Source organism: Apodemus sylvaticus, chromosome 12 (assembly GCF_947179515.1).
Source record: "Apodemus sylvaticus chromosome 12, mApoSyl1.1, whole genome shotgun sequence".
NCBI classification, from domain to species: Eukaryota; Metazoa; Chordata; class Mammalia; order Rodentia; family Muridae; genus Apodemus; species Apodemus sylvaticus.
Genome location: NC_067483.1, coordinates 16,742,008 through 16,768,693, shown reverse-complemented (window position 1 = coordinate 16,768,693; position 26,686 = coordinate 16,742,008). Strand labels below are relative to the sequence as shown.

The following is a 26,686-nucleotide window of genomic DNA, read 5'->3' as shown; positions in this document are numbered from 1 at the left end:
CAGGCTGGGTCAGTCATGGAGAGTGAGGTCATAGAATATGCACGTTGTAGGACTAAGTGAAGTGATGTGTTTTGTCTTTGCTTTTCTTGGTGTGTTTGTTTTTTCCCCCCAGTGGCTCTGTAACTTAAGAAAAGCATAAAGAAATGTATATGAATAATTAAAGTTATAGTGTAATCTCAATGATGCTGTTTCTGTTTTTTAAATAACTACTAAGTGTTAGTATTGTACTTACTTCTAGAATAGGTTATTAGGAAACTACTTCAGGCCTGGAGCAGCTCAGAGGCTGAGAGTGCTTGCTGCTCTGGCTGAGGATCTGAGCTTAGCTCCTAGAGCCTGTATCAGGCCCACAGCTGCCTGTGACTACAGGTCCAGGGAATCTGATGTCCTCTGGCCTTCCCAGGCATCTCATTATACATGGCACATAAATTTATGCAGGCACATACACATATACACATGCAAATTAATAAAAATAATAAATCTATATTTTTTAAAGCCTCTTAAAGCTGCTGTGGTGGTGCACACTGGTCATCACAGCAGGCAGGAGGTAGAAGCATGTGGATCTCTATGTTCAAGGCCACTGTTGTCTACAGAGCAAGTTCCAGGACAACCAGGGCCACACAGAGAAGCCCTATCTCACAACACCAGAACGCAAAGCAAACCACTTCAAAGCAATATATTTACTTTTATCTCGTATTAAGAACTGACCAAATAATATATTCATTGTTAAATATTATTTTATAGTAATATTTATACTTGTATGATTTTTCTCTTTCATCTTTCTGACATAAATTTCAAGAATGTTTTCTTTACTTTAAGATTGATTTAATTATTCTAATGTCTTTGAACTTGGCTGTAATGGGAATTATTTCTTACACATTAGGGAAATAACTGTTTTGGTAATGGAGAGATGTATCTAGGAATTGTACTGAGTCTTTAATATGTATAGTATCTTTACCTTCATTTAAGAATGGAGGCATCCTGTGCTTTCAGTGAAAGGAAGAGGTCAAACTTCTAAACCAGGGCTTCCCAACCTGGCTAATGCTGTGACTGTTATTCTTGTAGCTACTTCATAACGAATTTTGCTACTCTTATGGATCATAATATAAATATTTGTATTTTCTATGGTCCTAGGTGATCCCTGTGGAAGAGTTATTTAACCCTTCAAAGGCATTGTGACCCACTGGGGGAATCACTGCTCTAAACAGAGAATATAACAGTACTTACATGGTTTTATTGCATTAAAACACTTTCTATCTTAAAGTATATTGCTGACTATACCAGGCAGAATACCCTACCTCCATTTCCTTTGCTTCATTCTCTTTAATGATTATTACTGTGTCTAAATCCTCTAAAAAATATACTGTTAGTATATTAAATAATAATAGTCTCTAAACATTTCTAGTGGTAACTTTTATCATTTTATATTTTATTTGTCTATAATGTAGGGAAGAACATTATTGCTTAATTTCAAGTTTTTTACAGTTCTTTCTATGCATCTTAAATAATTTTTCCAAGTAATTGTAATTATTTCAATGTATTCGAGGTTGGCTGTAATGGGAATGATTTCCTATGTTAGGGAAATACACAGAAATGACTGCTTTGGCAATGGAGAGATGTATCTAAGAACTGTACTGAGTTCTTGAAATATATACTGCCCTCTGAGCATTTCAACTTCTGTTTATAACAGATGAGACTAAGCTGAGGGGATTAACTAAGTTCATAGCAGCCTCCCAACCAAGGCGGGGCGTGGGGGGCGGGGCACTGAGAGCTGAGCTGTTGTGCCAAACGTTGCTTCTTCCTTTTGTTGTTCGGAATATTGAGACAAGATATATTTTTGTTAATGTGTCAAGACTTCATGGTTGATAGTTCTTTTGCTTATTAATTTGACAGCACAAGTCAGTATTTAGTTGAGTGTACAAGTACAAAGTGCTAGGTGTACTACAGAGAAATAGGAGATTCAGATCTTACCATGAAAAATCATGGTATTAAATAAAATAGGTAAGCAACAATAACCTCAATGATTTTGGTTACTATATATCGTACTATTAGTGTTTAAGATGTGATTATCTTTTTCAAATAAAAGAGAATCCATCATATTGATAACAGTAAAAAAAGGAAGTCCTGGTGTGAGTTTAGTTTATTTTTAAGGACTTATTTTTAATTGTGTGGTTGTACATATCTAGGAGGGTGCATGTGACTACAGATGCCTGTGGAAATCAGAGGAATCAGATCTAGAGCTAGGATTACAGGGTTTAAGAAACTGTCGAGAATGGGTGCTGGTATCTGAACTTGCGTCCTTTGCACATGCTGTGCACACTGTTAACCACTGAATCATTTCTCCAGCTTTTTGCTGGAAATTGGGAATATAGTGAGGGGGAAGAGTCAAACCGATTAGGTGGTACAAGCAAAAGTAAAGCTGAACTCTCTACTTTTGTGCTGGGTGGTAAGTTATCTCTACGGTCTCCATCATTTCCAAGTCTACCCTCCCCTGGATGCTTTGTTAATGTTGCTCAGTTAGGTTTAACCTTACTGCAACTTTGTTAGTTATGACTCATAATATGGAAGAAAGATTGAAGCTTAGATAATTCTATTGCTGGAGCCAGCTAGTCATTCAGCATAGGAACCACAACTGGGGGAGTGACCATGATTATAGGAAAGGCAGAAAGAAGATGTCAGAGACAGGGACGGGAGGGCTGCTGGTCAGTATCGGCCACTGAACAAGTGTGTTTTCTCAGAGTCTTTTAAAGGGAAGAAGAAAAAGCATGACCAATCCCCACAAGGTAAACAATGACCACCAATCCTCACATGGCAAATTTATGGTACACAGTATATATGTTGGCTAGGGCTGTTTCCTACAGACCAGGACAATGTCTCAAGGATGTATATGTAAGCAGAGGAACTTGTCAGGGTATAAAGCGTGTCATAATTAAAAACAAAGACAGATGTCGGCAGACTCATTCATGATTAATCACAAGCAAAAAGTCAGTCAAAGTTAGCTCCAGAAGTGCTCCCCACATTCCACCATATTGTATCAACTCTAGAATATGGAGGTGTTTTTAGACACTCATATCTTTCATTTATTATTTTACTCTTCTCAAAATAGTGTAAATGAGTCTCGTCTCCTACAGTCAATTGCAGGTATCACCCCTTTCAGTTTTAGAGCTCTTATCTGTCCCCAGTTATTTAAATGTGGCCTTCTAGTCTCCATCATTTTTTCTGTGGGACCTCTATTATCTTTATTTCTTGTTCTGTTTACTGAGAGATTCTATAATTGCTGAGATTAATACAAAGAAGAATAAAAATAAAAATAATAACCATCATTTATTGAGCAGCAGTACATTCTAGTTATTTTGTTAAGCCCTGTGTAATCCGATTTTTATTACCAACACTGATAAATATGTATAATTTTATTGTACCCATATTATGGATAGGCAAAACTTTGTCTAAGGAAAGCCTTGTAATTTGGACTGCTCTCTCTCACATTATTTTTTTAATCAAGAAAATGTTGTACAGACGTGCTCAAAACTCAATCTGATGGAAGCAGTTCCTTAGGTAGAGTTTCCTCTTCTGGGCGTATAACGTTGACAACTGATATCACCCATCACACCATCATAGCCAGTTGAACTTGGACTCCATGTTCTTATTTACAATGCTGTGCTCCTTTTACAGCCATTTCCTAACCCATGCTTGATTCTGACTTAATATTTTACGCTAGTAGAGAAAAACATAAAAAAGGATTGGGAAATGTATATAAATGTATATATTTCCTAATTTTGTGCATTTCCAGAAAGAGGTTCTGGGTTCTTGCTGCATTTATCCTTGGCTAACAGGCTAAGGAAACAAACAACATGGAGTGGAGACAAAAGACCACCCCTCCCCACTGTCCTTTCTTTTCTAACATCTTCTGAAGGCACTAAATGTACTTTGTACCATTTTGTAACCTCTGCTTCAAACCCCAGAACTCTATTTCTTAGCATTATAACATCCCCTAAACGCACTGTTTTCCTCGTTGTGGGGCTGTATGGCCCAGAACATCAAGAAGCATTGGTAATCTGTGAGGCTGGCACTGGTGACAAACATGTAGGAGGTCCTTATTCAGGCTGAGAAGAGTAGATGTGGTTGAGGGAACCAGCTGTGTTTAAGCAGTGGGAGAGGGGAGTGGGCAGCATGGCAGGCTGGAGCCCTGAAGATGCAGAAACTGTTCCAAATAAGAGTAGTTTATTGTGTGGTGAATGGGCCCTGTAACATAGCCAGACATAGAAGACAGTCAAGATTCATTTTAAAAATTGTTTCTAAGAATTATGTTCAGAGTTCTGAATGAGTTATTTACAAACCAATTTTAGGACCCTTGCCAACCTGCAACTGAGAATTGACAAACGATAACTATTTTAGAATAGCCAGTTTCTTTTCTGCTATGCTAGGACAATGACAGGTTTTTCATTTTGAAAGAAGTTTGATTAATCATCTAGTTGCAGAAATAGAAAAAAAGATATTTTTCTTAAAAACTGTAAGTCAGCATGGGTTTGAATGTACCCGAATGTTCTGTTTCATTTCAGAAGCCACACCATGTCCTGCCTTGTAGCTTCATAGCTACTGGTGTCTTCGTAGCATGCTTCCTGATGATTCAAGCCTGTCCCTGGACTTACTATGTGTATTGCTTGCTGCCAGTGCCTATATGGTATGCAGTTCTAAGAGAGTAAGTAGCATGCCTTTCTGCCTTGTTTCTACTTGACTAGATTTTATAGCCTAAGTCCTACAAGATGGCTGTAATACTCTCAGATGTCCCAGCGCTCTCATTTCATTTAGAACTGCATATGCCCGTATTAAACAGCCCTTTTGTGTTACCATTTTCACTTCACCTGTACTTCTTTGAGGAAGCAGTGACCTGGTTCATTTCTTTGAATGTTTTTTAAATAAAAATATAGAATAAAATGACATAATAAATGTTACTGTGCTGTATCATGAGTACCTTACATCTTGCATTTGTTTTGTCATATTGTATTTTAGTTTATTCATGTTTTACAAGATTTATGTTTTCTTTCCATGTGCTTTACTTCTCCTTCCTTAGCCATGAAATAAATGAACTGTGTGCTGACAGGGCCTCTACTAGTCGGGGTGCTGTGCTTCTGTTTATGTGCTTTCTCAGCATGGCCTAAAAGTGGCTTCTTCCTGTTACCATCAGCCTGGAAAGGACGACACTCAGCCAAGCTGGCTTGGGAGGCAGAGGCAGAGGCAGGAGGATCTGCATTTCTAGGTCTGGGAAAGGTCTAGGTTAGGGAAGGGCTGCTTAAAAAACAGCAAGGCAGCTGGTTAGCATGTGTGTCCTGACAGTACATATTTTATTCTAATATTCGTTGATTCTAGCTTTGACTACTATATCGAGATACTAAAATATAAGAAATAAAATATGGAAATGCTTCAGGTACTTTAAATATGAAGAAATAAGACAGCGAGCAAAGAACATACCGTGGTTTCAGCATCTGAAAGGATTGTTTGATTGCTCAGTTAGCTCACTTGTACCTTTCTCTCATCATTTCTCTACCTTCAGAAGCCCAAGTTTCTCAGCCAATCTGTAGAACGCCCTCTGAATGATTACATAGCCCAATCATTGAGACAGTATCTGCTCTCCAACCTCCACTGTGGGTGCACAGTGTGCGACGCACTTCCACACATATCCTCATAATAAATGATTAATAACTATTTAACCCATTTTTTTAGAATAAAAATCCTCCAAAATGACTTCATTTAATCTTTTGTGCCTCTTTATTTATTCACAGTTGAAAACAAAAGAAATACTCTCCTTTCCTAGGTGGCTACTTAACAGTGTGATATAATCTTATTCTATAGCCATTGTTTTCAGTCAGAAAAAGGTCATAAACCAAATGACACTGACCTTTTACAATTACCTACTTAATGTGCTACAAATGCTAAAGTTTTTTTTTTCTTGATGATGAAATGTAGAATGTACTCAAGTATGTAATACATTTTTGGTGGTTATAAATTCTCAATTACAATTAGTGTACAATTAATGACATCTTAAATTGGGTTTGGAAAAGGTTATTTGGCTCAGTTAAAAGTTCAATTAAACTGAGATTAGTGGTGCATGTCTATAATCCCATCTCCTCGGGAGTTAAGGCACAAAAACTGGCATTTTGAGGCCAGCCTGAATGACGACATAAAATAAATAGTAAAGACTGGGAATTTAGCTTAGTGTCAGACTGGATGTCTGGCGTGTGTAGAGCCTTAGGTTTAGTCCTCAGTACTACAAATAAGGGAAAGTCAATAAGTCAATAAGTTCAATTAGGACTTTCTTTATGAAGGCTTTTGGTGTAGCTCAGAGGTAGGTAGATATAAGGTTATTCCAATGATTTTTTTTTCAGTTTATATACATTTGGGTTCATTTTATTTTAGTTTTGATTTATCTGTAGTGCATGTACCTTTGTTTAAGGTCATACAAAAATCATTTTTGTTACTCATATTTATAAAACTAAGCAAATGCTTATCATCATTTTTCCTATAATACAGATTTCTACAAATAAAAGTAAGCAAAGCCATTAAAACAAATTGCTACCATTTATCTTAAATTTTAAATAGTTTATGAATGAAAACATCTGAAATTTGGGCTTTGTGCAATTTTAATTTTGCATTATATTGCTAATATTAATATGCTGTTGCAAATTATAAGTAATCATTTTGTAAATTGTCTCCTTTAACAGACGTGAAGTTATGCAAGACCTGGCCGAATCCCTGTTGACTTTCCCTCTGAGCCATTTGGTTGCCTCCCTGCTTGTCTTCGCCTTGGGCATTGAAGTACTGGTAAGTACCTGACAGTGCTTTGTGCTTTTATGGTCCTGGCATGAAGTGACCTTACTCTTCATTTTCTTTGCAATCTGTTACCAGGTGCTCAGTTTCTTCTACCGCTACATGTTGACAGCTGGACTGATTGTGTTTGCAGGTTGGCCGTTTCTCACTCAGCTGTGGACCCGAGCAAAGGTAATACTCATGTTAGCAAAACTCTGTGGTCTCAACTCAGTAGTCATTACTCTGTGTTGACATGTGTTTATCTCAAAGAATTGTTTGTTTTTACACAGCGGAGTGGAGTGCACACACACATAAGAGGCCTGGTCCTTTGAAAGGAAGGGCTGACAGGAACTTTCTGTCTCTCTGATTTATACGTGTGTTCTATCATAATGAACCAGAGCTAGAGAAAGCCTATAAAGTCAGAGCTGGCTTGTTTGCAGTGCTCGTGAGCTTCTAGTCTCCAGAGAGGGAGAAGTCTTAGAGCAACAGAGTGGCCCAGAGGCCCATACTGCAAGCTCCAGTCCGAGGAGTAGCCAACCTCCTTGTGCCCCATCCACACAGCTCTTTCTTGGGAAAGTAGCAGTATGGAGACCCAGGAGTATTTTAAAAGCCACAAGAAGTTGGGATGGAATTTGACAAAGCACATGTATGCAAATTTCAAATAATAAACCAACCCAAAATAGGTAATAAATATGATTCAGGGTATGATGGTTGATCTTAACTGTGAGCTTGGTGGGTTTAAGAATCACATACAAACAAGCCTCTGGGAAAATCTATGGGGGGTGGTTCTCTAAATTAATGGAGGTGAAAAGTCCCACCTTAAAACTCTTGGGACTATGTTTTTGAAAAAGGAGAAGGTAAAGTTGAGCAGCAACATTCACTCTGCTTTCTGACTGGTGGCAGTGTGGTGGTCAGCTGCCTCCAGCTCTTGCTGGCTGCATAACCTACTCCCCTGTGGCCCACGCTGCCCCCCTGCCATGATGGGCAGAGCCATCTGTGGAAGTATAAGAAAAAGCAAACCCTCTGTCTTTAAGCTGCTTTCTGTCATATATTTTGTCATTACAGAAGTAACTAATACAATGTTAGTGTCCAAATAAATTTGGCACAGCTTTTCTTTCAGTTTTAGCCATGTACTATGTGAGATGCTAAAAACAGATTTCTCTTCCATGTTTGTCTAAATATGTTTGTTTTCTTGATTGTAGGTCACCTGCCTGAGTTGGGCGCTCTTCTCTCTGCTTCTGGCAGTGTTCCCACTAATGCCTGTTGTAGGTAGAAAGCCAAACCTTTCTCTAGTGTACGTACAATATTGTTTGCCATTTCAATAGAGTTTATCCTTTATTGACACCGTGACATTAAAAAACACTCCTCTCTCTCTCTCTCTCTCTCTCTCTCTCTCTCTCTCTCTCTCTCTCTCTCTCTCTCTCTGTCTCTTTGTGTGTTTGTACACGCGCACACATGCATGCCATGTATATGTGGATATCCATGAAGGCCATAAGGAAACATGAAGTCCCTTGGGTCTGGGTTATGTATATATGGGAGCCACTTTGGGTTCTGGAAACTAGACTAGGACTGCTTGGTGGATCAGGAAATGCTCTTGACTGCTGGCCCACGTCTCCAGCCCCAACACCATGAACTGATCTTGGTTCTGAACTTAACATTATATGAGTAAACTTGAAATACTAATTTTGAATTGCTAGTTATGATCTTAGCCTGTCACCTGAGAGGCCTGGTTCCCCTAGAGATGCTACCAGACCTTTACAGGCAGTAAAATTGCACCAAGTGGTGACTTAAAACTCAGCCCTACTCCTGCTTTAGATTTTCTTTATTTTGAAATTTATAGAATCTGTAATGTAATGTAAATGTAAAAATTTAGTTACATTGTGAAAGTGTTCTCTGTTCAAATGTTAGTTTTTAGGGTGTCCATAACCAAATGCCACTGAAAAATGAAAGTCTGTCTTAATTGATTAAAATTTTTCCATGAAAAATAACCTCTATTTATTCTGAAGATGTTCTTTCCCGTTTTGTTTTGTTTACAGAACTAGGAATCAACCCCAGGAACTTATACTTGCTAGGCCATATTTGTATGTTTAACCATTCAAGTTGGGGAAAAAAACCCTTTATTCTTTCATATATTCTCTGTTAATAGTACATTTCCTCTCAGTATGACCTAGACAAGTATTTAAATTAGTTGCCTTTGTTTTTAAGTTACCATACATAACCTACTGACATTTTCCCCCAACCACCATGGGTATCTGAGTGCGTGTGTATGTGCCCATCCTTGTATGTCTGAGTCTCTGTGTGCTTGACTAAGTTATCTGTGTTTCATCTTGCTGTTGTTTGTTTGTTTTTGTTTTGAGACAGAGCTATATACATAGCCCAGGCTGGCCTCAAACTCACGGTCTTTCCTCAGCCTTCTGAGTACTGGGATTGTAGGCATGTGTACCAGTCCACACCATTAATCATATAGTTGACTTTGCCGCTTGCTTCTTAGTGCTCTGGGCATTTCTTAAAAGAATTTTGCCTAACTTTTAATACATGAGGGTGTATCTTTTTCTATCTGTAAGAAGATTGACTGAATATTCTTAAGTGTCTGTTAATTTAAGAAATTCTTTATTTTTCTTTGCTTGTTGGTTTTTCTGGCTTCTTATAACAGCAACAACAAAAACTAGATCAGGAATTGTCATAGGAATACAGTTAATAATCAGAGCCCAGTAATTGTATTGAATTATAAAACCACATCATCTAAGCTATACTTCAACATTACAGTATTACTAAGTAAAAATTTTGGAATTTTCATGAAGTAAACATAGCATGTGAGAATCAAAATTCAAATACTTTTATTTGTTTGTTTATTGATTGATACAGTTCTCCCTGTAAGTTCTTCTGCTGTCTCTCTAAAGTCCTTTCCTACCTTTTATCAGTCTTGTTCATGCAGTTCTGACATAGTTTGAGAGAAGATACTATAAAAGATCAATATATTGCATAAATGGTCTCTATAGAAAATTACCACTTGCATTTTCTATTAAAGACTGACTCAAAAAGCAAATAAGCCTGCTAAAATGTAAAAAATCAAATTTATGTTTTTAAGAATTTTGGTCTTTCTATCTAACTTGATTAAATTGCTATTAATGTTAAATGCATGTTGGTTTGCTGTGATTATTTGCAAATTTATCTTATTTTTAGTTCATAGAGAAAGTTCTATGTCCATTTGATCTCTCATAGCAGTTTCATCCTCTAGATTACAGAAACAGATGTGTAAAATAATTAAGGATAAAATAAGACAGACAATAGGTGTATAGTGTTACTGTTGGATTTCTGTGAGCCCAGTGTACTAAAGCAAAACAATTGCCAGTGAGTTAAAATGAAAGAAAGAGAAAAATTCAAAAGTTGTTATTCTACATAACTAGTCTTATGAGTTTTATTATGATGCATTTTAAAGTGTTGATGTTTTTTCTTATGACCTCAAGAGATTATTTGAAGAATAAAAACTGAACATCAGCCATATTCTTGGCATATACCTGATCATGGGTTTGCACTTTCTCATTTCTCTAACATGCAGTTTTCCTTAGTTCTTATAATTTGAGTTCTAGATTGTATCTTAAACATATGTTCAGTTGTATTACTCAGATTTTTTGTGAAGAACCAAAATTCCCTGGTATTAGTTACCTATGATTTTGGTGACAATATTCCTGACAGTCTAGAAAATGAGTTCAGCCACTTCACCATAGTATCCAAAATGATTTCTATGGTGGTGTACTCCCCAACACTATTGAGACTGCTGCCCCACCTTCCAGACAGGCAGCTGCGGAGACACTGCGGTCTGGGATGGGAAGGAGCTACTTGGTCTGAGGACCTTGTTGTGCCCCTCTTTGTGTGAATCCGTTCTCTCAGTGAGAATCTCTGCGGCAGATGCTTTGTTTAGCTGCCTTTTCTAGTCTCTGTATTCACCCAGTACAGTTTAAGAGCCATGGCAGTTAATGAATGAAAAAGAATGAATTAGACAGATAGGTAATAAGGTAAATATACTAAAAGAAATTATGGAATGTGGTTACAACTAACACTGCCATGTGCTTGCCCTGCAATTCCCATCATCCCTCTGACATCTTTACCACTTGATGATGATTAAACAAAGTGCATGAGAGGTCTACATGTGAGTTAACTGCCTCATGTTTTCATATGCTGTCTTTAGTATGCTTCTTTATAAAAATCTGAACGTGAATAATATTTTGAAACAGAATGGGTGCCGGATTGCTGGTTCTTCTGCTGTCGCTGGCTGTTCTAACAACTCTCATAAAAAGAAAAATTAATTTGGTAAAGGATGAGCTGTTGGTACTTCTGTTACAGGTCAGTTAAAATTTTCTATACTGTATCATACTAGCCATAGAGTAAAATGTATCTTAGTGTTATACTTTGTTACATTCCTGTATTCTTGTCTCTCAAGACTGCCACCAGAGAAGTTTTTCTTTTCAAGGTAGTATACAGAAGTATGCATAGAATAGCAAAGGGTCAGCAACAGTAAGGAGAGATGTCAAGAAATCAGTCCTAAGGACACCTTAGGACTTTAGAGCAAATAAGAGCCAAAAGTGTTTCCTCTGCACTGAGATTCTTGTAGTCCTCAGATATACCAAGCTGCTTTGATATGGCAGCTCCTGGGCAGGTTGTGACAGATGGCCTGGGAGATAGGCTTGCATTGGTTGCTGATTGGGGTGCCCAGTTATTGTGTTTGCAGGATGTACAGTTTCCAGTAATTAACCTCCAGTTTGTTTCTTAATGTCATTGTAGCAAATGTTTAACAGGGTTGTGAAAGTTATATATTACATAGTAACCATGTTTTACAAAATGAGATATCTTTTTATGTAGTAGAATAGAAAGTACTCTTTCATTTTCTTTTTAGTTTTAAGACAGTGTTTCTCTATGTAGCCCTGGCTGTCTGAGAACTCACTCTGTAGACCTAGCTAGCCTCAAACTCAAGAGGTCTGTTTGCCTCTGCCTCCTGGGAGTTCTGGAATTAAAGATATAAGCCACCACAGCACAGCTTAGAAAGCATTTTTTCAATAGGATAATAGTCCTCTTTAATTTTTATGTTTTAAACAATAGGTTTTATCTTTTAAGATTTAAAATTTTGTTTTTATTGCAATTTTTCTTTATTCTTGAAAATTTCATACTTATAAACAATAAAATATATCAACCTATATTTTCTCTGTGAACTACTCCCATGTACCCATTAAGATGTTTCCTCCTCAACTTTATGCTTCCCCCCCCCCCCGGAAACAATGGTAATTCAATCTCTGGGTACAACAACTAAAACCTAATTTTGTAAGCCTTATTAAAATGCGATCCCTCCAGTGGCGGATCCTTGCAGATCTGCCATGATACTAGGAAACTCTAACATCTACATTTTACCCTCTGCCATCCCAGCTCCAAAAGGAACTCCCTCCCTCCTGCTTCCTCTCTTCCTCTGTCCAACCCAGTAGTCCTGTCTGCTTGCCCAGTGATTGGCTCCTTTGTTCATTAGGGGATTGGTTCACATGAACAGCATCATGCCCATCTATAACACTTCCCCTGTTCTGTTCTAATAAAAAACAAAACCTTCCTCTCAATATAGAGCACAACTATTACCATTTTGTAATTGATTAGGTATAGATAAACCTAACACCTAGTCCATCAATTTTGTCAATTGAAAGCCATGTGAAAACTATCCTCTCAAATCTGTATCATCTTTCTCAATGCTAAACAGCTTGGGTTGGCTTGAGACTACCAATCTTCAGCCATGTCAGAAATCTAGTAACAACTGATATTTACTGAAAATATATAAGAAGCCTAACATAGCTTCCAAAACTTAGTCAATTTATAGAGACCTATGATCACCTGGACAGTATGTTACTTCAAAACGTTGGAGCTTCAGCCTTCAGCCTTCTGGTCAGGATCATCTGGCAGACCATAGAGATACAGGAATATTAAGGACCAGCCTATTCAGTCTTGGCAGAACCAAGCTGTTCTAAACCTGCAATTGTGTCCTTTTTTCGACAGTATTGTGTCTGTAGATGAAAAGAGGCAATTCTTGCCTAGTGGCTGTCTCGCCAGAACTGGAGTAACACGTAGATGCTCAATTTGTTCTTTGAATCCAAGACAGGGAAAGCTGTCAGGAGCAGACTAGTCTCAACAACAAGTGAATAAATAGCATTAAATGTCACATTTTTGTGGATTTCTGATGTTTTTGAAAACCAACTATCTATGTAAAGTAATATGGATTATTGTCTGTTAACTATTCTCTGCTATTTCTTTTTTTCTTTTTCTTTTTCTTTATTCGATATATTCTTTATTTACATTTCAAATGATTTCCCTTTTCCTGGATCTCCCCTCCCCGAAAGTCCCATAAGCCCTCTTCTGTCCAATAAGCCCTCTTCCCTCCCCCTGTTCCCCGATTACCCCCTTCCTGTTTCCCTGTCCTGGTAATCCCCTACACTGCTACACTGAGCCTTTCCAGGATCAGGGACCTCGCCTTCCTTCTTCTTGGGCATCCTTTGATATGTGAATTGTTTCTTGGGTATTCTGAGCTTCTGGGCTAATATCTGCATTCCATGTGTGTTCTTTTGTGATTGGGTTACCTCACTTAGCATGATATTTTCCAGTTCCAAACATTTACCTAAGAATTTCACGAATTCATTGTTTTTAATAGCTGAGTAGTACTCCATTGTGTATATATACCACATTTTCTGTATCCATTCCTCTGTTGAGGGATGGCTGGGTTCTTTCCAGCTTCTGGCTATTATAAATTGGACTGCTATGAACATAGTGGAACATGTGTCCTTATTGCATGCTGGGGAATCCTTTGGGTATATGCCCATGAGTGGTATAATGGGGTCCTCTGGTAGTATCTTGCCCAGTTTTCTGAGGAACTTCCAGACTGGTTTCCAGAGTGGTTGTACCACCTTGCATTCCTACAAGCAGTGGAGGAATGTTCCTCTTTCTCCACATCCTCACCAGCACCTGTTTTCTCCTGAGTTTTTGATCTTAGCCATTCTGACTGGTGTGAGGTGGAATCTCGGGGTTGTTTTGATTTGTATTTCCCTGATGCTTAAGGATTTTGAACATTTCTTTAGGTGCTTCTCAGCTATTCAGTATTCCTCAGTTGACAATTCTTTTAGCTCTGTACCCCATTTTTTAATAGGTTTATTTGGTTCGCTGGAGTCTAATTTTTTGAGTTCTTTGTATATAGCCTTCTGTTGGGTGTAGGGTTGGTAAAGATCTTTTTCCAATTTGTTGGTTGCCGTTTTGTCCTTTTGACAGTGTCCTTTGCCTTACAGAAACTTTGTAATTTTATGAGGTCCCATTTGTCAATTCTTGATCTTAGCGCATAAGCTATTTGTATTCTGTTCAGGAAATTTTCCCCTGTGCCCATGTGCTCAAGGCTCTTCCCCAGTTTCTTTTCTCCTTGTACTAAGCTCAAGTCCAAGTGGATCAAGGACCTCCATATAAAACCAGACACACTGAAACTCTCAGCTATTTCTAATTAAAATCTTGAAAATACCCTAACAATAAACTCAGAGCCATGAGTTTGCAATTTGGTCCTAAACTCACAGACTTAAACATCTCAGATCAGATTAAAATAACAGTTATAGAAGGACTGGGTCTAATCCTTATACTTACAATTTTTTGTATCAGTAGAAATATCAATGAAACCCTTGATTTTTGCATCAAAATAAATTATGTACCATTTAAGAAATTATGACCTCAGCTTAGTAACAATTGAAAAGATTTCTACCAAATGAAATTATACCTATGCAATAAATTCTAGCTATTCCGCCCTTTTCCAGTTATGACCATTTCTCCATTCCCTAGAAAGACAACTTATAATAACCACCTCCAGCCGCAAAACTCAGGGAACTGGGTCAAAGACTCTTTATAACTTCTTCAAGCTGAATATGGGCATTGAGATATTTTTTAAGGGGGTGGGAAGGGTAGGGAAAATGGGGGAGATGGTTAGCCTTAAGAAGTCCATGCCATCGATTGTATTAGTCTCTGATGTCTGTGTCCTGACTCGGTCTGGAAGAAACACCAAAACATCAGGAGTTCAGACAGGTCACTTCAGCATGTCTGATGAGGAAATTCACCAGGGCTCTATATTCTGTAATATACAAATCTCAAAAGAAAATTTTAATATTATCAAGATAACTTTTTTGTTTCTTCGTAATCTATTTCTTGGGGGGGGGGGGTCTCCCTCTATCAAATCTGATCCATATTACTCTGGAAGTTGTATAGGCACTAATCACCATTTCTAAATATGCAAACATAAATCCTTTCTCCCAAATCAGCATATCCTTGAGCCAGTAGCCAGAAAAACCTATATTTTGATCTCTCTCCTAGAGGAATAATATAACCACAAAAGTCAACATCACACCCTTTTTAAAAATTAAGACAATCCAAAACAAATGATGTAAACTAAGATACTGTATGTTCCTATATTGGCCTTTCCTATGTTGCCAAGAGGATATAAAACCCAACATTCCTGTGGAGCCCACATTATACAGAATGAGTATCCTGTGAGGCGTATTAGAGCAATATATCTTTATACCATCTTAACACAATTGATTCACACTTCTATCGATACGTACTTATAAGCAGGCAGCTAGTCAAAGCAGGATATTAACCCAGAATTCCCATGGAGCCCACGTTAGACAAAAATCGAGTATCCTGTAAGACATATTAGAGCAATATATCTTATACCATCTGTAAAGCAATTAATTCAAACTTTCACTAATATCTGCCTATAGAAAGCAGGTAGTTTTTACTTGTTAAGTTCTCTGCCTAGTGCAGCCAGCATTCCCCATGGCAGGGACCTCAGAGCCTGCTTTCTATGTTTCAATTCCCAAGTGACTCATCTCATGCTACCCAGCTACTCATTTAAAAAAAAAAAAAAGAAAGGGAATAAAATAAAACTCTAACTCCAGGCTAAGATTCTTTAATTTCTAATGGATTCATGCTCAGTCAGCACATTGGTTTGCCATCTTTTGGGAAAAATATTTAAAAAGTGGAACTGGCACATTACCACAGTTGTGCCTCTAACTCTCCGCCCTGGTTGCCTGGCTGGCCATGCACTAGAGATTCATGGAGATTCATTGGCCTGGAGCTCCTGGAATGTCTCCACCCAGCTAGCTGGGTTCCCAGTGGTGGGTCACTACCACACCAACCCCATGCTTCAGATCCCCCACAGCCTTTGTGGTGCACATCTGGCAAACCCACGCTTTGCTGACAAGCCGCCAAATGAAGGAAAATGCAATAGAAACTTAGTTCAGAAAATGGTAACTCAGTCTCTGGGCACCACAACTAAAACCTGATCTTGTAAGCCTTATTAAAGTCCGATTCTTCCAGTGGCAGATCCGCAAGGATACTAGGAAACTCTATCATCTACTTCTTACCCTTCTGCTGTCCCAGCTCCAAAAGCTATGCTATTTTTTTATTATTTTAGACATGCATATAACGTGCTTTGGTCAAATCCACTCCTCTTTCCTTCCCCTCCAATTCCTTCTTCCCCCCCCCCCCAACACGGATCCTTCCCAACTTCATGTGCTTTCTATGTAAACCCACTGAATCTATTTTGTGCTACCTATATATGACCATTTCCCTGAAGAAAATTTTTCATCGTGTAGAAACCAGTAACTTCTCTGATAGGATGAGACTTTATGTGCTCCCCACCCCGTCTGTGCTGGACTTTTGGCTCCTTAATCTCCTGCAGGTCTGTGCATGCAGCACAGTCACAGCCGCTGCGAGTTCGTGTAGGCAGTAGTTTGGGCACAATTACCTATCCCAGGAATATGCTCTATCTTGTCAGGGAAATCAAGCCCTAGCAGAAAGTGGGTGGTTGCTCCTGTAATTGTGCAGCTATTGCACCGGTGGGCCTACCCCCCAGTCCTGACATCACTGTAGCTGCATAAGACTGTTGATTATTTTTCTTCCTTAGTAACATGCAGAACCTTCCCACACTGTGAAAGCTTCCAGGTTGGCACCATCTTAGTTTCTCCATGTTTGATAAAGCACACATATGGTGTCTTCAGCAGAAATCTTACGGTCAAGCTTTGGACGGTAACCAAGAGCAATGGCATTAGCCTATAATGTTATTGAGAAGGGTCTTTGGGATCCCACTGGCCCACAACTTCAGTGCCCTGCTGGTTGACCCCTTACTGGTTTCCTGTAATATTTTGGTACTCTAATTCAAACACATATATCTAAAGGATCAAATCTGTTGTCCAAATATAGGAGAGCATAGTATTTGTCTTTTGGGGTTTGAGGTATCTCACTCACAATGATTATTTTCACTTCCATCCATTTACTCACAAACCTCATCATTTCATTTTACTTTACAGTTGAATAATATTCCATTGGGTAGATGTACCACTAAGTCCATCTAGTTCTGTCCATACTTGCATGGGTGTGAGGCCATTCACTGGAGCATGGGAAACCAGCCAAGGGAACACCCTCAAAAAGAATGATGCTCCTTCTCCCACAGCTATCCACTTCTAATATGTCCTCATTTAGGGGTGGTGCATGGCAGTGTGGGTTCATGTGTGTGACGGTCATGGCCAGTCAAGCTCAGGAAAATGCCATTGTGCTACTTTTTTTGACCCATCATCTGCTAATAGTGATACAGGTTAATTCTGTTATTATGGCAGCTAGTTAATCCTAGCTATTGTGAGTAACAGTAGAGTAACAGGAAACATGGGTATACTAGTGTCTTTGTAGTAGAATATAAGGTACTTTGGGTGCTTGCCCAGGAAAGATACAGCCAGGTCATCTATCAGTTCTGTTTCTACCTTTTGAGAAACCCCCAGACTGGTATCCAACGTGCCCCACCAACATGAGTTCCCTTTTTACAACTTCCACACCAGCTTCTCTACCCTTTTCTTATGGATAACCATAACTGGAGCTCAACCAAACCATATGAGTTTTCTTAAAAAGGTTACTCAGGACAAAACACCATCATTTATTTCAAAAGTGTGTGAAACAAAAATAGAACCATGATTAAAAGATGCAGTAAGTTATGTTCATTCTTGGAGAGCAACAGTGAACTCATAAGAAGAGAAGCAATCCTTTGTAAACATCCTATCAAGCTTTAGAACATATGCTTCATTGTAAATAGCACACTGCCTTTCCTCTAAAACTGGAGTAGTTTTGACAGAATCCTCCCACAGTAATGAAAGCTTTGACAGGAACGTGTGTTTCTGATTCTCACTCCAGAAGACTGAGGAATATCATGCTTAAATTCTTATATACTTTGTTACAAATACCCCTGAGTATTATGTAACTCCATTACAAAGTTCTTTACTGCATTATGTTTAGTAATTTGCATTAATTTCTGTGCTGCCTGACATATTTTATTGATCCCAAAGCATACATTTTCCCCCCAATTTTGGCATCTCTGAATTGAGAAAATGTCTTACAATAGAAAGGATCCTAGGAGTGCATCTTAGCTTTATTCACAGAAATGTTTGTGTCTTAATCGGTTCACCAAAAAGACAAACTGAAGTAATCTTTAGGATTAGATGAAATCACTGATCTAAACTCAGAGAGCTTATTTTTTTGTAGTCACACTTCAGCTCATGTCTTAAAAATGGTAATTAATCCACTATTGATCAGGGATCAGTATTCATTTTTCTATACAGCTGAATTATATTTTGGTTGTCGTGCACAAGGAGTCTGTTAAAAAATGTTCAACTCTTAACATGTCAGCACAAAAAGAGACAATATAAATGAAAAGGAAAGACTATATTGCAATGAAGTAGTTTCTTATGAAAACAGCCTTTAACCTGACTCCTCCCATACAGTAACTACAGTGAACCCCAGGGCCTGGTAAATATACAGACCACAGAACTGTATTGAATAAATAAACATACAGATAGTACTGTGCGAGGAACAGAGGAGGGAAAGGCACTAGACTAGCCACTTCTTTTTGTATGCATAATTTAAGAAGCCTTCAACATTTGTGACAGATACTTATAAATAGAAGCTCTGATGAGGTATGCAACAGCACTCTTGATACTGTGCATGCCCCATGTTACCGTTGGGCAAGTCTCTGGCTCAGCAGAGCAGTACTAACATGTAGCTCTGGAGTACAAGAGGGCAGCCTGCTGTGATTCCACTGTTCCAGCTGCATTCCAGTTGTTCTCAGCATCGCCTAGGCATCTTGGTCGTGTATCACTGTTGCTGCCATCTCTTTGCTAAGCTGGTTTGTTTTTTCAGATGCTGAGTACGGTGCTCTCTATGTATGTGGTGTACAGCACCCACTACAGTCTGTTAAAGAAAGAAGGCCTGCCTCTTATGAATCAGATTGTGAGCTGGGCAACATTAGGTAAGTGGCCACTCAAAACAAATGGGAAAACTTGACCTCCAGTCACTTTTCTTAAAAATGATACCGTTATGTCTGCATTGTTGGGCTGAAAGAATTAGTTTTGATAAAGGAAAGCTGTCACCAGCTATTATTTCTAGTTCCTTCTGGAATTTGACAAAGAAAAGTAGAAGTCTGTGAATATGAATTAATAAGAATTACTGGATAGAAAATCGATAATTAGACTGTGTATTTAATGAATATCTAATAAAAGTATTAAATCTCTATATTGAATCTATTCTAGAAACGAAGTTTTTATGAATATGCCATACTGTATATGCACCATATATATTTAATTTTCCTGTCAATCTTTACATTTTCAGGTCTTACACAGATTAGTAAATGATTAAATTTTATGTTTCCCTTTTCAGAGCCAACATTCACTAGCTATATCTCAGCATGATGCATATTTTATAAAGCTACAAATGTGTTTGTAGTCATGTTTCTCTGTATGGCACCTGTATTTAAGAGTGTTAGGTTTGGGGATGGAGAAACAGTTCCGTGGCTGCATGCTTCCTGCTTTCTCATGGACACTGTGAGCTGCCTGTACTCACATGGTAGTTCACATCTGCCTCAGGAGATGCCTCAGGAATACACAGGGAGCTGAGTGAGGAAAGGCTTAAGGATGCTGTAGGAATCCAATTATTTGTACTTTTTGCTCACAGTATTTCAAGTTCCCTTGCAGAGGCAGGAGGATCTCCCTGAGTTCCACACCAAACAGGTCTACACACTGTCTCAAACTAAGCAGAAGAGAACAAACAAAACCAAAAACAGTACCCTTGACTGTGCATGCCTTTGATACTAGGGAGGCAGAGGTTTGTGTGTCTCTCTTAAGTTCAAGGTCAGCCTACTCTATACAGGGAGTTCCAGGTTAGCCAAGAATGCATAGTGAGACCCTGTCTGAAAAGAGGTGAAGAGAGGAGAGGGGAGAGGAGGGGAAGGAAGAGGAGAGGAGAAGACCATTATTTGTTAAGCTAGATTGTAGCCCTAATCCTGGTATCATAGGTTATAGTAGATCACATATGCATGCTAGGGAAGAATTGCTATCCTACCCCTGCCTGCAGTTTGGATATCCTATATAGTTTATTCATGTCTATATTGATCACATTTTCATTTTGGGGTGATAGAGAAGAAATTTATAGTTAGAATCAATCAATCAATCTACATAATTATTTCCCTGGGAATATTTTAAATAAGAAATTACTTCCTTGGTATTAGTAGAGCTAGGTATTAGCTTCAAGAGTTCTATCAAGTATATGAGGCATGTAAGAACAACTCAGAGAAAGTCTGCAGTGTTTCTAAAGATCTACCCTCAACACTGATGCGCCATGGTGTCCTACAGCAGGCATATTTTGCTTAAATTCATAAGTGCCCAATTTAATAACATATTAATATGTTTATGTCACTTAGAATGGAGGCTCTTAATTTCTCTTTAATACCTTATTATTACTTCAGACAAAAATAAAACCAAGATGAAATATTCAATATTGAAAAATTGGTTTCATTTTAACTGGTTTTTGTTGGGGCTGTAGCTCAGTGATACAGCACTTGCCCAACGTGCCTGAGGCCTTGAATTTTGGAGGAAAAAAAAAGAATCTACAAACAACAACCAAGAAATGCTTCTGACCTCACTTAAAATAAGAAACATTGCAAGTTATTTCTTGTAGTTATAATATGTATCAGAAAATAGCATTATTGACCCAGCTACATACCTCAGCTAAAGCTTTACAAGTAGGACTTGTAGCGCTTTGAATCTTGCAGGAAATTATAGCTTTAATGAAAATCATCTGTATATTTAGCTTGCCTTACAAGATACTAGTTACTTATAAAGATAACAGCTAATACTATAGGTGAGATTGCACTTAAAACTAAAGGAAAGTTTTCTTGAATGTCATCCTACTTGACATATGTATAAACTTCTCCTTAGATGGATTAATAAACCTGACCTCCCAGCCACTCTTCCCCCCAAAAGAAACAGTGAGTGAATTGGCAAAGCTTCACCCAAGTTTCCTACTCTGGAGCCCCGGATATTAGGCAATTGTGTAGAGTTTCTCTCTGAAGTAGACAAAACAAGTTTGTGTTGCTGTTGCAGCCCCCTTTTCATCACCTTGTCCAACTAGAGGGATCTGGTTCTCTAGGGTAATGTCTCTACTCTGACCTGCATCATTCTCTCCTGCTTCTAATATATCAGGTAGTACACTACAACTCTAGTTGTCAACTTCTCTGATAATAGGCATAATCTATTTCTAGGGACTATGTTGTCTTTAAACTAGGACATAAATGTCTGAAAGACAAGTTGCTGAGTATAAAGCAATACATTTTATTTCGTTAGAAAATAAATTATTTATTTAGGAGTTAATATTAGTATAGTAATTTAATTTGAATAAAATTGAGAAAACATCAGTTAATATAATTAAAATGAAGTGTAATGAAGAAACCTTGGTGTGACTCTAACCAATCAAGTGAAAGATTTTTATGACAGAAACTTCAAGTCTTTGAAGAAAGAAATGGAAGATCTCAGAAGATGGAAAAATCTCCCATGCTCATGGATTGGCAGGATTAATATAATAAAAATGGCCATCTTGTCGAAACCAGTCTACAGATTCCATGCAAGCCCCATCAAACTTCCAACTCAATTCTTCATAGACTTATAAATAGCAATTTGCAATTTCATTTGGAATAACAAAAAACCCAGGATAGCGAAAATTATTCTCAACAATAAAAGAACTTCGGAGGGAATCACAATCCCTGACCTCAACGTGTATTTCAGAGCAATAATGATAAAAATTGTAGATAAAAATGGTAGATCGAGGAACAGGGGGAGGGAAGAGGGCTTATGGGACTCATGGGGAGTGGGGACCCAGAAAAGGGGAAATCATTTGAAATGTAAATAAAAAATATATCACTAAAGAAAAAAATTAAAAAAAATTGTATGGTATTGGTACAGAGACAGGTAGGTAGGTCAGTGGAATAGAATTGAAGACCCAGAAATGAAACCACACACCTACAGTCACTTGATCTTTGACAAGGGACCTAAAATCATCCAGTGGAAAAAAGAAGGCATTTTCAACACATGGTGCTAGTTCAACTGTCAGCATGTAGAAGAATACAAACTGATCCATTCTTAACTCCTTGTACAAAGCTCAAGTCCAGGTGGATCAAAGACCTCCACATAAAACCTGATACACTGAAACTAATTGAAGAAAAGGTGGGGAAAAGTCGCAAACACATGGGCACAGGGGAAAAGTTCCTGAACAGAACACCAATGACATTTGCTCTAAGATCAAGAATCAACAAATGGAACCTCATAAAATTGCAAAGCTTATGGAAGGCAAAAGACACTGTCTATAGGACAAAATGGCAACCAACAGACTGGGAAAAGATCTTTACCAATCCTACACCCAATAGAGGACTAATATCCAGTATATACAAAGAACTCAAGAAGTTAGACTCCAGAGAACCAAATAACCCTATTAAAAAATGGGGAACAAACGGAGAATTCTCAACTGAGGAAGCTTGAATGGCCAAGAAGCATCTAAAGAAATGTTTAACATCCTTAGTCATCAGAGAAGTGCAAAAATAGCCCTGAGATTTCACCTCACACCAGTCAGAATGGCTAAAATCAAAAACTCAGGTGACAGCAGATGCTGGTGAGGATGAGGAGAAAGAGGAACACTTCACAATTGCTGCTGTGTTTGCAAGCTTGTTCAACTACTCTGGGAATCAGTTTGGCAGTTCCTCAGAAAATTGGACATAGAGCTACCTGAGGACCCAGCTATATCACTCCTGGGCATGTACCCAAAAGATGCTCTAACATGTAATAAGGACACATGTTCCACTATGTTCATAGCAGCCTTATTTATAATAGCCAGAAGCTGGAAAAAAATACAGATGTCCTTCAACAGAGGAATGGATACAGAAAATATGGTACATTTATACAATAGGGTATTACTCAGCTATTAAAAACAATGACTTCATGAAATTCTTAGGCAAATGGATGGAATTAGAAAATATCATCCTGAGTGAGATAACTCAGTCATAAAAGAACACACACTATGCACTCACTGATAAATGTATATTAGCCCAAAAGCTTGGAATACCCAAGATACAATTCACAGACCACATGGAGCTCAAGAAGAAGGTAGATCATCATGTGGATGCCTCAGTCCTTCTTAGAAGTGGGAACAAAATACAGGAGGAAATCTGGAGACAGAGCCGGGAGCAGAGACTGCCCCACCTGGGGATCCTTCCCCAATATACAGACACTAAACCCACACTAGAGCCATCTTGTGAATGCCAAGAAGTGTTTGCTGACAGAAACCTGATTTAGCTGTCTCCTGAGAGGCTCTGCCAGTGCCTGACAAATACAGAGGCAGATGGATGCTTGCAGCCAACCATGGGACTAAGCATGGGTTTGCAATGGAAGAGTTAGAGAAAGGGCTGAAGGGGTTTGTAACCCTATAGGAAGAACTACAATATCAACCAACCAGACCACCCAGAGCTCCCAGGGACTAAACCACCAATCAAAGATTACACATGGTGTGACCCCAGGGCTCCAGCTGCATATGTATCGGAGGATAGCCTTGTGGGGCATGAATAGGAGGAGAGAGGCCCTTGGTCATGTGAAAGCTCAATGCCCCAGTATAGGGAATGCCAGGGCAGAGAGACAGGAGTGAGTGGGTGGGTTGGTGGATGGGTGGGTGTTGGGGGGTGAGCACCCTCTCAGAAGCAGGAGAAGGGGGGTGGGATAGGAGGTTTCCGGAGAGGAAAGTGGGAAAGGGAATAACATTTGAAATGTTAATAAATAAAATATCCAATAAAAAAAGAATATCAATGTTTTGGTTTTCTTACAGAAATCTCTGGCTTTTGTTACAGATCACACAGATGCTAAGCTGTGTAAGTGGAGGTTTGGTGCTTGGGTCTGCAGAACTGATTCAGTACTGGCTCTGTTTTCTTGCAGCCTCTTCCCTGGTGGTACCACTCCTGAGTTCCACAGCTCTCTCTCAGCGGCTGGCCAGCATACTTCTCTCCCTGATGTCGACCTACCTGCTCCTAAGCACAGGGTATAAGCCTTTTTCTAGTTAATTGCTTTTTTCTTTCTTTCTTTCTTTCTTTCTTTCTTTCTTTCTTTCTTTCTTTCTTTCTTTCTTTCTTTCTTTCTTTCTTTTTTTCTTTCTTTCTTTCTCTCTCTCTCTTTCCTTTCTTCCTTCCTTCCTTCCTTCCTTCCTTCCTTCCTTCCTTCCTTCCTTCCTTCTTTCCTTCCTTCCTTCCTTCCTTCCTTCCTTCCTTCCTTCCTTCCTTCCTTCCTTCCTTCCTTCCTTCCTTCCTTCCTCTCTCTCTCTTCTTGAGAACTATATTTCCATTATTTATATACCTTCCTTCCCCATTCCTACCTCCTCCTGTGTCCCCCCTCACTCTCAAGTTCATGACTTCTATAATTATTATTGTTATAAATATATAGGTATAAACTTTTCTTAAAATATAATTTCAAAATATAGTTGTAAAGTTTAAATGCTAAATTGACTTTTCTTCTTTAGTAGCTAAGCTTGGAAATGAGAACATTCTCTAAATCTCGAAGGATAAGTTATAAGTATTTTCTATTCTATATGTGAGTAGATAACTTGTTCTGTAAGTTGCTTTATTTTTCTCATCATTTTCATATTATTGTCTGCCATCTGCTTTTACTTGGAGATGCTAAAGTTTTATTTAATTATAGTGTTAGGAAATCCTGATATATTATGACACAATTTTATGTTTTAAAGACATTTTAAGAAGGAATTTTTGTTGTTGTTGCATTCTTTTAATGCATTTTTGCATAGTGCTGTGCTCTCTCTTCCATTAAATAACTGTACAGCTAGGAACAAAACAAATTTATTTTCAACACAGAACAGTATCACCACTTCCTATTGCACTTAAAAAATAAGTAACATATTTATTACAAGACAAGAATCTAGCAGATAAGTAAACAAATAATTTTTGAAAAAAATTAAAACAAATTGTATGTTCCCAATGTAACTTTTAGTTTAACGCTTACATCCCTAACAGCTTTTATCATCTGAACCTAAAACATTCGGACAATCAGTATGACCTTCCCTTTGTCATAACAATAGACTTCAGCTCTGGCACCAGAGACTTTTTCCTCTAGTAACAGAGCTATCTTGTGACACTGATGCTGGTGGGCTGTAGGTCACTGCTTGTCTTAGTTAGGGTTTTACTGCTGTGAACAGACACCATGACCAATGCAAGTTCTATAAAAGACAATATTTAATTGGGTCTGGCTTACAGGCTCAGAGGTCCAGTCCATTGTCATCAAAGCAGAAACATGGCAGCATTCAGGCAGATATGGTGCAGGAGGAACTGAGAGTTCTACATCTTCATCTGAAGGCTACTAGCAGAAGACTAACTTCCAGGCAACTATGGTGAGGGTCTTAAGCCCACACCCACAATGACACACCTACTCCAACAAGGCCACACCTCCTAATAGGTTCACTCCCTTGGGCCAATCATATACAAACCACCACACTGCTTTTCCAGTTGTGATCTCATCCTTCTTGTTCATTATTGCTATTAGTAGTGTTGGGTTTTCTGTGTATAAAAGATCACTGTGCCCAGTGTGGTTTTTTCAGAGTGTGTGACTGGGGATACTATGTAAGGGAAGGCATAGTGGCACCTTACAAAGCTTGGGCAATCCTCTGGTGATGCTGAACATAGTAAACTGTTGGGTGAACAGAGCTGGCAGCAGACCTCAGGTAAAGCTGCTCAAGACCCTGAAGTATCCTTCTTGTCTGGGTGCCTCCCATTCCATGGCGCGAGCAGTTTAGGCTCACTCATCTGTCCCCCCACCTCCCACCCGACAGTGCCGATACCACCACAGCAGCCCCTACGTACTAAACTGGCAGTTTGACTTTTTTAAATTAAAAAAAAAATGCCCATAGATTAGTTGAAAGCAGTGGTTCTCAACCTGTGGATCAAAACCCCTTGGGGGTGGGGGGCTTGACTGACCATTTTGTAGGGGTTACATATCAGATATCCTGCATATTAGATATTTACATTATTATTTATGACATTAGCAAAATCACAGTTATTCGGTAGCAACAAAAATAATTTTATGGTCACTACAACATGAGGAGCTGTATTGAAGGGTCAAGCGTTAGGAAGGTTGAGAACTTCTACTCTAAAGCATGAGAAGGTAGACAAGAACCAGTGTCCAGCATGGCTTCCAAAGGTAACTAGACCCAACTGCAGTAGGCTACTCAAAACAAGGAGGACTTCGCACTTTGCTAAATGTAGTGTGTTTGTGGCTTTGTTCCTTGGGAAAATTTTTTTCTTTAAAGCATTTTAAAATGTGCATTAACTTGAGATGTAACTTGGGTTGAAAGCTTGTCCAAATGTGCTAGGCCTCAACACCACCAAAAGAAATTTGCAATTAAGATAATTCTCTTAATAAAAGAAACTTGAGAGTATTTCCAAAACAGTTAATTAATTTTTGTTTAAAATTTAAAT

At 38.5% G+C, this 26,686-nt stretch overlaps 1 protein-coding gene across 3 annotated transcripts in view; it reads left to right on the top strand.

Moving 5' to 3' along the window:
* The window catches only part of Pign (phosphatidylinositol glycan anchor biosynthesis class N), a 127,259-nt gene that overhangs the window by 53,312 nt on the left and 47,261 nt on the right, over positions 1-26,686 (top strand). For all 3 annotated transcript variants that reach the window (XR_007980427.1, XM_052200217.1, XM_052200218.1), the window contains 7 exons: positions 4,557-4,696; positions 6,717-6,816; positions 6,901-6,993; positions 8,004-8,095; positions 11,037-11,145; positions 19,039-19,147; positions 24,144-24,246. Coding sequence is in view for 2 of the 3 variants with exons in the window: in XM_052200217.1 (XP_052056177.1) it covers positions 4,557-4,696; positions 6,717-6,816; positions 6,901-6,993; positions 8,004-8,095; positions 11,037-11,145; positions 19,039-19,147; positions 24,144-24,246 (746 nt within the window). In the remaining variant the exon portion in view is untranslated. The remainder of the gene's footprint in view (positions 1-4,556; positions 4,697-6,716; positions 6,817-6,900; positions 6,994-8,003; positions 8,096-11,036; positions 11,146-19,038; positions 19,148-24,143; positions 24,247-26,686) is intronic.